This window comes from Melanerpes formicivorus, unplaced genomic scaffold (genome assembly GCF_026170545.1).
Source record: "Melanerpes formicivorus ecotype bairdi unplaced genomic scaffold, bMelFor1.0.p_v2 SCAF_12, whole genome shotgun sequence".
Taxonomy (NCBI): Eukaryota; Metazoa; Chordata; class Aves; order Piciformes; family Picidae; genus Melanerpes; species Melanerpes formicivorus.
The window spans coordinates 6,211,535-6,225,721 of record NW_027142364.1 but is presented as its reverse complement, the minus strand read 5'-3'; the positions used below and the strand labels follow the sequence as shown (position 1 = coordinate 6,225,721).

At 45.3% G+C, this 14,187-nt stretch overlaps 1 protein-coding gene across 8 annotated transcripts in view; it reads right to left on the bottom strand.

Moving 5' to 3' along the window:
- Positions 1–14,187, bottom strand: part of LOC137444413 (calcium-activated potassium channel subunit beta-2) — a 169,100-nt gene that overhangs the window by 12,860 nt on the left and 142,053 nt on the right. For 7 of the 8 annotated variants that reach the window (XM_068145050.1, XM_068145046.1, XM_068145048.1 and 4 more), the window contains one exon: positions 5,289–5,399. The exons of the other annotated variant lie outside the window; for it this stretch is intronic. In XM_068145050.1, the coding sequence (XP_068001151.1) occupies positions 5,289–5,399 (111 nt within the window). The remainder of the gene's footprint in view (positions 1–5,288; positions 5,400–14,187) is intronic. 8 annotated transcript variants of the gene reach the window in all.

Below are 14,187 nucleotides of genomic sequence, written 5' to 3'. Positions count from 1 at the left end.
AAAAAGCAGGGTGTCAGACCAACTGTGTAACTTACATTCACTAACGGGGCAAAGAAAGAAGAATAGAGAAAGACGTGAAACCACTCATAGGCACAGCAGAAACAGGAAAATAGGTTGAATCATAAACTCCCTGAAACTGGAATTGGATTTGTATTTAGATGATGAGTCATAGTCAGGAAAAGCACATATGGTTTGGGGTTGTATAGCAAAAATCTTGCTTAGATGGTATTGCAGTCGATAGACTCCCAAAACTAAGATCCTTTGAGGTTTCTTCATCCACCTGCAATTTACATCTTTGGCTGTCCATAGCCTCTCTTCAAAACCATCCTTTAAAGCTTGTCAATGTTTTCCTCATTGAAAATGAAATGGTAATTCAGCCTGTCAAAATTTTCTCTGATGTTGCGGAGAAAGCATAGATTGTGAACTAGCAGATGCAATTGCCTTCACGGAAGTAATGTAAGAGTAATAATCGAATGTTACTTTTCTATTATTATTTATCAAACTGTACTTAACTCTGAGAGCTGCTATTACGATTTGCATTGCTCCCAAATGGAAGCAGGCAGGAAGGCAGAGATTGTCAAGCGGTTCCAGCACATTAACCAATCACACAGCATAACTTATGTCAGTGTGTGGACATAAAAAAGGCGCAGTGCAATCGCTCACTAATGTCATCAGAGCAGCTAGGACATAAAAGAGGTACAAACAGACAATTTAAAAACAAATAGCTAATTGAGAATGGTTACAAATGCTTCCTGTGAGGCCTTGAGCCAAGAAATGTGCAACGAGAGGCTTTTTACAGAGGGACTGAAGGCTAAGTCGTAGAAATGATCTATCTGGCAGGTGACTGGCAAAGGGGACAGTGTGCAGTGACTGCCTGCCAGGTGGATCTCCCATGCTCACCTGCCACAGTAAGTAAAGCTAAATAAAGCTCTTCCTCGGGGGTTGTGCTTGAGGGTCATTCAGTTGCTCTTTTGCAAATATTTGTTATTCAAAGCCAAGAGCAACAGCAGCGTGGTGGCCTGCTGCACCTTACTGAGGGCAGTTTTCTCCTGAATCCCTGCCAGGAGTCACTCTGGTAAGACAGGTGAATGCATGTGTGTGGGTGGTACGTGCCAGCACGCGATGCACTGTTCCAGATGCAGCCTGGGAGGCATGCCGTGGAACTGTCCCTCCTTCTTCTCCCTGCTCATGCCTGTGCTGGGGAGGTGGCAATGTTCTTAGAATGATCCTGGAACACCTGCTATTACTGGACTTCACATTTTTGATCCTCAAAGCCCCGGTTCTGGGGGACTCAATATGTTGTGCAGAATATTTTGCCACCAGCAGAGCAGCCTCGGCATCTTAGCTGGAGTGGCAGTGGTGGCCTGCATACATGTGTGTCCTGCTCCATGGGGGAATTCTGTGTATGTGTGAGCTTTTGGCACAGCCCAGGGACCTCTCTCTGCTTGTTGAGTTGGAATTGTGCCGTGCTTAGCTAGTGGATTTTGGATCCCAGGGCTGCTCAGCCACAATTAGCTGACTGCTGCAGTGTGTTTAAGTACAGATCACTGCATCCCAGACACTAATCATCTAGGTGACTCCATCTCATACTTGTGATTGCCTGTGATAACTCCCTAAGTATGCTACTGAGGGGGACTATCTGGTTCTAAAGGTCTCTGCTGTCAGAGACCTGGGGTCTCTTCACTCTGTGAAAAGACATTTAATAGAAAGCAGGCCTCCAAGGACAGAAGGTCTTTCTTACTGGATAACTTCCAAATTGATGTTCTCCCCTGCTAAATCTCCATGTTCCTTTTGTCAAATTGCACAGATATAGGCTGGCTGCTTTACTTGGGGTCAGCCCAGGGAGGAGCTCTCAGCTGTGACCATTCTTGCTGGGTACAGAGCAGAGATTTCCCTATCCATCTCTCTCTGCATAGCAGCAGTGATGGGATCCTTCTGCAGTGTGGTCAGCAGACAGAGGCTTAAGGAGGACCTGTGTGATGAAACTAGGTAGCCCAGCTACGTTAGCCTGAACATGAGACAGCCAAGGGCAGTTACAACGCTGGTCTGAGCTTACTGGTCTTAGTAAAGATGTTCTGTGTCTTCTGTAGAGTTGTTGACAATTGTTGCAGCCAAGACTTTCACTTGCCATCATGAGGTAGATGACCTTTTAGACCTTGCAACTTTGCCTGTGTGAAGGACGAGGCATACCAACTTGCTCTGTGCTCTGCTGGCACAAGTCTGCTCTGCAGCTCCAGGATGTGATTAATTTATTGACGTGTTAGGAATGGTTCTGTACAAAGAGAGCTTGCATCTGGGCACTGCCACATAGATCAGGAGAGGCTAAAGTAATGTTTCTTCTAACCTGCTACAACAGCTCTTATTTAGGTCCAAAATGAATAGACCTAGAAGCTGTGTAAAAGGGGCCAATTTTCTCACTGGAAATCTAGAATAACCAGGCACCTGCACTTATTTTTATCTTCATTTATTTGTCTTAAAAATAAACACAAATTACCTACCCTGAAATATCTTTCTTTGCAAATGAACCGTGGTGTGGTGCTGAGGGAGATGTCGCCTCCTCCAGCAATGTGTGGCCATGGGGCTTGTCAGATGGGGATACCTGCCTGCCTGAATTATTCCAAGTGACTTTGAAATCACATTCCCTTCTCTGATATCTCAGTTGTCATGCAGATGCCACTCACACTGCCTTACGATGAGGTGTTTGCTGATATCAGAAATCTTTGAATGTAAGAGTCAGAAAATGCTCCTGTATCTTACCTGCAGAATTCCCAATGCTCTGGGACTTCTCTGCTCAGAAGGCAATTTCTTTCTTTTCTCTTTATAGTGTACATTTAGCTGCATCAGTTTTTGTTATTAGAGCTATGGCAACAGGAAATCTCTCTAGAACTCTCACAAATGTCTCAGTGATGGCTGTAGAAGGATATTGATATGAAGAGATTTTGTTCACTCAATTCCTTCCCTCTTCCCCACCAAACTGGACAAATCAAACCAGAGCTTTGGTTTTTTGTGCTTACAATATTGTGGCAAGCCTAACATATGGCTGAGAAAGAATGAGGACCTGGATAGTTCTCCAAGCATAAAAAGTGGCAGTTGGGGAACAGTGGATGTCTAAACCAGCAACAGTATACATACATTTTGGGCTTGATCCTGCAAAAAGAGATGCCTGAGGAATACCTTTCACCCAGGAGGAGGTGATTCTTCCACAGCAAGTGTCCTATTGCTGCACAGCATGTGTTAGGTGACAAGTTCCCTGCTCTACGTGACAGTCTTCCTGTCTGAAGTTTAAAGAACAAAATCGTCTGGGAAAAGTTAATTTAGGGGAAACAGTTTCCCTAAAATGCTTTGCCTGCTCGATATAGTGATACTGCTGGTGACCTTACACATGTTAAAATCACTGCCAGACACTGGCAGATGAGTTTCTCCCACCAGCATCACTTGCTCTGTGTTCACACTTCTCCTTTGCAGCCCTGAGGCTGTGGTCAGCACTTCCCTATTTTCTTTCTCCCTTTGCACTTTCCCTCCTGCATTTTATTCATCTCTCACAGGATATGAATTGTTCCTTCTGTACAGTTCTACAGGACCACTTGGGAAATAAACCCACCTGATGGCTTGCAAAGACACCCGAGATCCCTGTGGCTGGTGTGTAAGCATAGAGATGTTGCTCCTTACTGCTCTATTTCTTCAGGCAGGCAGAGGCAAACTCTGCCCAAGGTTTAAGCTGACCAGACAACGGCGAGCCTTGTTTAGCACAGCATGTATCCCAAGTGAATAAGTCCCACTGCAAGGCATGGTGTGAGTTGAAGGCCATGCTAATCAGGAGCACATGGCTTACAGCCAGCCCAATGTGTGGGCAGATATCTCCTCCAAGTGTCTAACCTTGGCCCATCTTGTCCGTGACAGTGTTTTAATGCAGAAGAACATTAGCCTGGGGAAAATTCAATTAAAGAGGAGACTTGCAGAGGTACATGAGGCAGTTAGATAACCAGCTCCAAATGAAAGTCCATGGAAACCTACTGCCAAACTGGCCTTTGTGGCTTCAGAAAATCTGGGACTGGATTAACAAGAGTCAAACACCTATGCAGCTTTTGCAGCAAAGTTCTGCAAATGGTTCATTTCTCTTAAGAAATTCATCATCCTGAGGGCATCTCTACCTCCTGAGCTCCTGAACATGTTTCTCAAGCAGATGTAAGCAGTAATGTCTCATTAGAATAACTGAAGAGTGTGCTTTGCTAATTGGTGCTGTAGATACATTGACCTCCGGTTTTATTTCACTGGAGTCTGATTTTTTGTGATTACATTTACTAGTCACTGCAAGGAGAACTGAAGGAGAGGAGACAAGGGAGGGAAAGGGGGAAAGGAAAGAGAAGAAAGGGGAATGTGTCCAGTTGTGCCAAGACAAACTGTCCAGCAACTCTCGCTACAAAGGAGAGACATTTTGGAAGGATGAGTTTGAGCATTACAGACAATTGTTCTTTCATCAGTGATATTTAAATTCTTTCATTCCCAATTGAGTGCTGCCTTTATCTGTGGACTTAAAACATCTCCTTCCTTTTCCTTCTCTTCTGTGTAATTCCCTGCTCCTCTGGGAGATCCAGTAGCTCTCATTTATTGTTCTGTCTCCTTTACCCTCTTCCCTCCAGCAACATTGCTTAAGTGGGCGATGAGCTACCAGCTCACTTTCAAGACCCTTGTCATCCCCCAGCTATTGTGCAGTTTATTGCACACATGCACTGCCTCCCACATGCGTACATCTAAACAGAAAACATCTCTGACAGCATCATCCAGATGTGTAAGAGCTGTGTAAGGCAACGATCTGGCTGTGGCAGAGGAGACACTGTGTGTGCTGTCTGGAAGAGGGTGCATAAGTGATGTGGGACAATGGCTGGAAGCAGAACAGCTGCCAAAGGCATAAAGGCTTCACAGGGATTGGAACTGAAACTGAAAACTTGGGACTGGGGATTTAGTGTGCTTTTAAATGTGTAGCTTGTGTGCTGACCTCAGAGATGATCATGGTGTGCTGTTGGTGTCCTGGGAATAAGGAAGACTTTGGCCATGGCTCTGGCATTGTTTCTCCACTTTGTTTTGTCTTAGCACTCTCTTTTGCCTTGACCCTGGCACTTATCAGCTGATGGTGTTGGTGGAGCAGTAGTCCTGAGGGTGAGGGGCAAGGGGTGGATGCTCTGTGTTATGCATTCTCTTTTCTCTAGTGCCACCACTGAAGAGAAGCTACAGGCCACACTCCTGAAGGTTCAGACCCATTAAGGACAATCAGTGTAGATGCCATTTACCTTTTCTCATCATGTCTGTAAGATGTAGAGCTCCGGCCACTGGTCCAAATAAACATTTTAGAGGATTGCCCAGTGTTGGCTTTGCTCGCTGCAGTGGGACGATGGAAGGACCTGGGGGAAGAGGGATAACTTCTGTCACTGCCCATCCAACGAGGCAGACCACATTATATCCACTGAGCCAAATCCCCAGTGGTCATGCCCTTTGTGCTCTGAAGATGGACAATTTGGTAACTCAAGGTGAGATGTAAAATAATGGGGATGACAGAGCAGCACGTGGGAATGAAGGATAAATCTCATCAGCCCCACTTGTCCAACATGACACTGGCTCCTCAGGTTTAGCTGTGCTCCACACTGCAAAGGATTTTCACCAGAGACAAGAATTCTTTGGCAGTTTAAGGAAATGTAATAGCTGTATCCAGTGGCCTTGTGGCAATATTTGGGGGGGACAAAGTGGCTATTGTTTAAGCACATGCACATTCATTACAGGTTTTTTGGTCGTACTGCAGCTCTCAGTAAAGCAAGGCTCTCAAGGAAGGTGTCTGAATGAGACAGAAGAATGAGATGCAAATGCAGCATTTTGTGACAATGTAACTAATGTGAAGGAGATGTCTTTTCCCACAGAGAAAGTATTGTCCCAAGGCCACTTGGCCAGACCAAATGTTTGCCCAAAGGTTTCCTTGTTTCACAGCAGGGTATTAGACCTGCTGTCTTCTCTTAGGCTCTCAGGATCTTTTGAAAATGGGGAAAGTCTGTGAGGTTTCATTCTGAGGACTGAATTTGAATCCTGCATTTCAGTTAGATCTAATAGATTTGGAAATACAGAACTGAATGTTGCTGCTCTCTTGCGCTGTTCCGAGGCACATTCACAGTTATCAATGTAACTCTTAGCAGATTTTTGTTACCCTAGACCAACTGCATGGGAACAACATCTTTCCAGGTGGTAACTTCATTGTCAGACTGGAAGCACAGACAATATCAGACCCACTAGTGGGGCTACAGCTCCTGTCATAGTTCCTCCTTTTTTGATCCTGGTTTTAGTGAGGCTCAGCTAAAATCTTGATCTCTGAGAACCGGGCCCCTTGTGGTAAGGGCTGTATTTTGCATTATTGCACAGCACTTTGTGCTTTCCCTGCATTCAGGGAAAAGCTTAAGAGAAAAGCCAAACATTTCAGATACCAAACATTTTAATCTTGTAGTTTTTTACACACTGGGGGCCATTCTGTAGCTCGCTGAAAAATAAACCTGAGTGTTGACGCCGTCAGCAGAGAAGGCACATCAATTCCTCAGTGCTCCTCATTTGAAAAAGTCTGTAATGTCACTAGCTACATAATCATGCAAAGAGCTAATTTCAATATTTGCATAGTGGTGAACCTGGGAGAATACTTCAATCCTGTAGAGGTGGCTGCAGGGGAATACTGACATGGACAGAAGCCAAAAATCCATCTGTACACAGACAGGCTGATGGGTGCCAAGGGACTGGGCTCTCCATCTGGAGTCAGCCCAGAGCCCCTCCACAGGGCCTATGACTCAAACCCAGGCCAAACTCATGCCCCAGTTGGGCAGCTAGCTGGGCAAATGGGCCAAACTGACTTTGCTACCTCCTCACTGCTGGGATTCTGCTACCGTGCTCAGAGATGCTGTCCTGGGACTGGGACTTGAAGGCAGGGACCTTGCTTCGATGAGAGACAGAAATATTTGATGAAGCTTTTATGCTGCATTCACAATGAATTGGACAAGGAAGATAGGAAGGAGGACAGGGATCTCCCTCAGCCCTTTGTCTGACTGTGTTGTCATACTACAGCTCTGAGAGCAAAAAAAAAATACTTTTCTTTCTCTACAAGAACTGTAGTTTAGAACTGGTAATAAACAATAAGATGAGGCACTTTCTCCCAGAAATAACTGTAATTTAGAAAGTGAAACAGTATCTGCCAGGGTCTAATCAATATAGCCACTGACAAAGAGTTGTTATAGTGATGTTGACCATAAATTTTGGTTGCAGGACCTTGGTTCTAATCCTCACTCTGGTCTGTAAGCTTACACCTTCACTACCTCAGACAGTACAACTGTGACCACACAGCCTGCACCAAACAAGCTGGTGCTTATGCATTGAGCAATGCAGGAGGGCTCAGAGCAACTATCCAAGGGCCTGGAAACCACACTGGATATTGGACAGAGACCTCTCCCAGACTGAGTTCCTTAAAAGTGGAAAACAAAATTATGAAACTGCCACTACATCCTCTAGGAAGTCACACATGAACTGCATGACAGGAAAGCTTGGCTGGTTGTGCTGCCACAGCCTGAGTGGTCCCAGAGCCATCAGGAGATAGTGCTGAATGCTATTAGAGAGTCTGTTCTTAATTAAGCAAAACTTAGGCTCACACTAGAGGTGATCAGCAGCTTCTGTCACCTGTCTGAGGACAGAGGGACACCTGGACAGGACTGCCTGAGTGAGAAGGCAGATTTGCAAACTCCAGAGCAAATTGCAGGGGCATCACTGGGGTGAGAGTTGGGTGGGAGAAGTCTGTCCTACTGAGAGGATGCCAGGGAAGGAAGAGGGGTGTCCCTTTTCCCAGCAAAATCAAAGTGATTTCAGACTCCCTTACAGTGCCAGAGCCCTGGAGCACTCCGTATGTGATAGCATTCTGCCTGCTTCATTAGTTGGGCAATCCAAGCTACCCATCACTATTTAACACACAATTGCACACCAAATTTTGTGTAAAATCGTAACATTGATGACATCACAGCAGCCACTCCCGAGGTCAGATGTAAGCAACTAAAGTCCATGGTTGCTTTAGGCAGGGCTTCACTGTTAATGTGAGAGCCTTTTACAGAGCAGTAACAATACAAACTCCCCAAGACCCTTCTTTGAAGCCCTTTGGAGGATGTGTGACCTAGAATAGTTGCAACCTATGTGACTGTGTCCTACCTCACCACATCATTTAGCAAACTTCCATGCCTTTTTCCTCCCCTAAGTTGATTCCAAAGCAGGACTGTGGACCCTGTTCCTTCCCTGTCCTCTCTCTCCTCCCTGAGTACAACAAACAGCAATTTGTTTATTTTTTGCCCATTGTCTCTGAGTCAGCTGCTGGCAGTGTATTTTTACCATGCAACATGTAATAAGCCTGTGAAACTCATTACTGCAGGATGTCAGGCTGGCATTTAGAGTAAAAGGGGATTATGTTATTGCTTAGACAGAGCACCTAAACTTATGACAATATCTGTTAAAGACAGTTTAGGAGAAGTGATGCAAGCTGCTGTTGACTATCAGAAGCTTGTAGGGAAGATTTCTATAAGGCAGGTTACCAGCAAGCTCCTGTACTGAATGAGACTTTTGCTACAGTCAGGATGCTGGGACAGACTCTGGGCTTTCTGCTCAACTTTGCCTCAACGTTAGAATCATAGAATTGTTAGGGTTGGAAGGGACTTCAAGGATCATCTAGTTCCAACCCTCCTGCAACGGGCAGGGACACCTCACACTAGATCAGGCTGCTCAGAGTCACATCCAGCCTGGCCTTAAAAATCTGCAGGGATGAGGCTTCCACCACCTCCCTGGGCAACCTGTTCCAGTGTCTCACCACCCTCATGGGGAAGAACATCTTCCTAACATCCAATCTGAATCTACCCATTTCTATTTTTCTTCTATTTCCCCTAGTCCTATCATTACCTGACACCCTAAAAAGTCCCTCCCCTCATTGCTGTCTCCTTCATTATTGTGGCATCAAGCCATTTGCTTCTTGGCACAGTTGCCAGAGGGACAGGTAAGGAAGCCATGTTTTGGTTTCCTAGCCCTTTGCATTTGGGTCTCTTCAGAATAAATGCACGAGGTTTAAGAGAGAAACACGGAGCAGAAAGTGTACAGCCTCCTAAAAGCCTCTGTGTGCAGGGCACTTCATGGCTCTGTGCTGGCTGAGGAGCAGCTCTAAGGGCCCATGATGCTGACACAGTGGGTGCCCCCAGTGCTCACACACTCCTTCCATCTTCCCCTCTTCTCATCCTCCTCTTGAATATTATTTTCTGGTGAATTTTATGGAACTCACTAGAAAACCTGACAAAATTTCCACTTTTTTTTCAGCCACTGTAGGATGAAGGTTTGAGATAGCTCTTACAAGATTAGAACTGCTCTGCCCTGTCCTAATGAGTGTCATCTCCACCCAACAGCAATCACTTGAGAGAAGACTGCAGTGTGGAGAAAATATGCTGGGGCAGCATTTGCTTCAAATTGCTCCTAAAGAAGACATAAGTCTAAGGCTGTATCTCAAAATCTCTTAGCTGGTACCTTGGGAAGTATATAATGTGCTCTCTTGTCCTCACTTTCACCCTGGGCTGGCTGCTTTCTGTCCTCAGACTCCGGTTTATGTCACAGTTAGTATGAAATGTCTCAACTCTAGGTCACCATATCAGTGAATAGACAAAGAAGGATACTGCAGACCACGTTTTCAGATGGTAAGTAGGGGTTTATATGTGTATTTGTAATTGCCTCTGTCTATGTTTATGTTATTCATAGGGTTTCTGAGACCTTGGAGAACCATTTATGGCACCAAACTAATGAGCTTTTCTCCCCTTATGGCATTTCATTTCCTGGGCAATGTTGCCATTGTAAAAAGAGAGGCACTTGCATTAATTTTGCCTCATAAAAGATACCCCGAGTCATCAAAAGCCAACAAAGCAAACAATTATACCTGAAGATATAATCACTGACCTCTTAAGCTTTGTCTGAATACACCTGCATCCTGCACTGTCTACGCTGCCAAGCACTTTGGATGCTTCATCCCAGTATTTCACAATCAGAGGATTAATTTGAACCCTGAGGAAGTTCCCTGTGAACCCTGAAGTCCAGGTGCTAATTTCCCCCTGTGCCACAACACAGCAGTGAGTGCCAGTTCTTGGTCAGACAGGGTGGCTGCTGTGGAATGATGGGAGGTATTGTGGCTGCAGAGCATCTTTTTAAGGTGGTCTCAAGCACCATTGCCTATGGGAAAAGGAAGAGGCTGAAACTAGGCATGAAAGGCAACCTGCTTCACCCTGAGGTGAACTTACTGAATATGGACACTTAGACTCTGTGCCCCAGCAATTCTTACTTATGTCTGTGTCTGACAATAATATGTTTCCTACAGCTTTGATGAGCCAGAAAACAGGGAGAAGTATTGTGTGATAAAGGATGGGAGAATAAATAAAATGGCCTGTGGAACTTCTGCTGTAAAATGTATCCTGACAAGTGGGTATTGAGGCATTCAGGTACCTCAGTGCATGCAATAGTATTGTAGGCACAGTGATGGGGGGTAACTACTGTATTAAGATGCTCCTGCCTGATTTGGAAGATGATCCAGGAGAGTTGGACTCAAACCTAAAACAAGGCCTGAAATGTCTGTCTCCCAAGTATGGTCCATAGCAACATGAAGAAGTGGATGGAAGCAGAACTGCACCAAGCAGAATGTGAGGACAAGCCCAGATGGGTGGTACAAACTGCTCAGACATCTGCCTGGGCATCTAAGCAAGACCCACTGTGGCCATGGCCACGGCCACGCTGTGACAGGAGAGCTCCAATCCGCATTTCCCAAGGGATGTCTCACACATTAGCACTGAAGATGCAAAACCAGAAACCAGGTGAACACCTAGATGACAATTCCCCTGCTTTGACACAATTGAGAGGACAGTGTTTTGGGTGGGGTTTTTTGGTAACCAAAATAACTGCTTTGTCTCCACCTGAGCACACTACCTTCTTGCGCTGCTATCACTTGTCTGTGTCCATAACAGAAAAACAGGAGGCACAGACCAAGAGGAACAGCAATAAGCTCACTCATAAAAGAAATTCATCTGCATTAGTAGAAGACAGTTACCACTTAAAGAACATTTAACGCTCTGGCAGCAGCAACGCTAAATGGCGAAGCAGCACCAGCAATATCAAACAGCGTAGTTCTGCCTCGTGACCAGACTTTGCTGTACTGCAAGCTAATGGACAGGGTGACATAAATAACTATTCTCACTGGAGCATCTCAGGAGCTCTGTGAACTGACTAATCCAACTGGCAGGTGACCTTGAACTTGGGGTTCCTCATTATGGCAAAGGGAAAATGGATGATAGGCAGCTGGTGTTAATGCACTGACAAAAATTAAGGAAGACTGATGGCTAATGATGCTTCATTAATAAATTCACTGCTCTTTCTGGCCCTTCTCCTAAATCTCCCCAGAACTTAGAGCTGAGCTCTCCATCTAGTTTTTGAGATGGCTGAAGCAGACCCCTGGACTCAGGATGATTTTGCTGGGCTCCTGGGCTAGACACAGATGTGTCTAGCACACTCCATGTGCAAAGGAGGAGAACAGGGCTGCCAGTGACAAACTGAAGCTATCACATGGGAATGCAGCTTAGCCTTGTGAAGAAGGCAAGAGTTTGTTTTAAAAAAAGAATATCTCTTTTAATTTCAAGTCATCCTTTACAATTGTTAATTCCCTCTCTGTGGTATATAGAGGAGTAAGAGAGAGACTCAGAAAGGCTGAGGTGTCTCTACCTCTTTGCTGCATGACAACATGCAGTATGTCCACATTTCAAAATCAAATATTCCAAAACAACCTCTAAATCTTCTGAGTTCCCATTTAATTTTTTGTTTCCTCTGGCTTTCTCTGGCTTTTGAAAAAATTTTCAAGCCTTGCCATTTAATGTTGCCTCTCATCCCTGGTCTTCCCTTTTCCTAACAGCTACCTTCCTAGTAGGAGTCTATGTAGCCCACACAGCATGGGTGTAAACTTCATAATGTTTATTTTTACTGTTCTGTTTTGCTTTAAGTTCCTTCTCCAATTTGTCTTCCCAGCCCCCAGTGCTTTTTCCTATAGATTGCTATCCCCATGATGACTTGTTTTACTCTGTTAATCTTAATCATTCTGATTTGGATAATTGAAACCACAACTTTTTGAAGAAATTCCTGTGTCCTCAGGTCAGCTACAAAGGAAGGGGATAGAGAGCTACTGTCTGTCATTGCAAACAAGAAAGTCCCAACTTCTATTCTTTGGTGACCTCCTGGTCATTTCAGAGCAGTCTGACACTATGGCCTCAGCTTCCTGATCTGTACAAGAGATGTGTTACTCCCGTCATTATACCTGACACAGGACACTTTCAGGCCATCTCCAGGTAGCAGAGCATCTAGTGAAAAGCTCCCCCTCCTTATTAGAATCATAGAATAGAATCATAAAATCAGTAAGGTTGGAAAAGACCTCAAAGATCATCAAGTCCAACCTGTCACCCAACACCTCATGAGTAACTAACCATGGCTTCAAGTGCCACGTCCAATCCCTTTTTGAATACCTCCAGGGATGGTGACTCCACCACCTCCCTGGGCAGCACATTCCAATGGCCAACAACTCTTTCTGGGAAGAACTTTCTCCTCACCTTGAGCCTAAACTTCCCCTGGTACAGCTTGAGACTGTGTCCTCTTGTTCTGGTGCTGGTTGCCTGGGAGAAGAGACCAACCCCCACCTGTCTACAGCCTCCCTTCAGGTAGTTGTAGACAGCAATAAGGTTTCCCCTGAGCCTCCTCTTCTCCAGGCTACCATTGGCTTCTTTTGGTGCTGGGAAGTTTGCAATCTGAGCACGAGGCAATGCCTCTCTTGTCACATTGCAGTCACCAGGGATCAACATTTGTGAGGAGCAGCTGAGGATAATTGTCCCTTTTGCCTGTCAGGACTCTGCAAACATTTTTAGCTTTCTATACTGAATTTGGATTTACGTCTCTGGTGACACGTTGGACAAGCATTCATCATCTCAGCTGCTCTCTGGCTTCAGAGAAGGGCACAATCTGCCTGTAAAACAGGCTGGTTGTGGGAGGGGGTGCAGCACTAGAAAGTGTTGGGTCACTCCCCTGCAACATGCTCCTAGTAAGCTGAGCCAAGAGACCATTATGGGATGATCTGCACTGACAAAGACCAGGTTGTATTACCCTGATGATGAAGGATCCTGTGGTGAGAGTGAAGACAGTGAAAATGCTGCAGTACTTCACTTGATGCTCTCCTTTAAATCTTAGCACAATGCTCTGTAATTGCAGAGGGATATATCACCTTGGGTGCTGCACTGCACCAGATGAGCTCTAAGGCCCTGAATCCGGCTGGCTGGTTAAGAGCATATGGGTGGCACTGAAGATGCTCTGTGTCTCAGGATCATGCCATGATAAACACAGTGGGAAATAAAGAGAGTGTGAGATGAAATGGAGTGGAGACTCACTGCTGCATTGCTTCGCCACTTCTATCTAGCTTTATCTCCATGCTGAAGTCAGAGCCTTTGATGGTCATGAAAATGGAAAGGCCTTCTACCCAGCCAAGATACTACACAGAATCACAGAATGTTAGGGGTTGGAAATGACCTTGAAAGATCGACCAGTCCAACCCCCCTGCCAGAGCAGGATCACCTAAAGTAGGTCACATAGGAACACATCCAGATAGGTTTTGAAAGTCTCCAGAGGAGATTCCACATCTCTCTGGGCAGCCCTTTCCAGTATTCTGCCACCCTAACAGTGAAAAGTTTTCCCTTGTGCTTACATGGAGCCTCCTATGCTCCAGCTTGCAGCCATTTCCCTTTGTCCTATTACTGGACATCTCTGAGCAGAGTATCCTCCTGATACTTGCCCTTCACATATTTCTAAACATTAATGAGGTCATGTCTCAATCTTCTCTTCTCCAAGCTAAAGAGACCCAGCTCCCTCAGCCTTTCCTCATAAGGAAGACATTTCACTTGATGAAACCTTAGAAGAGCCTCTTCTGGATACTAAAAGGACTATTTTTAAGAATAATTGGTTGCTCAGTGGAAGCTGCCATGCTGAAGTGGATTCTGACATTCTTTTATGTCCCTGCACCGTTGTCATCTCAGGGCCCTGGGATACACACCCCAAAATGATGCAGCAGGCTGTTGGCACTGC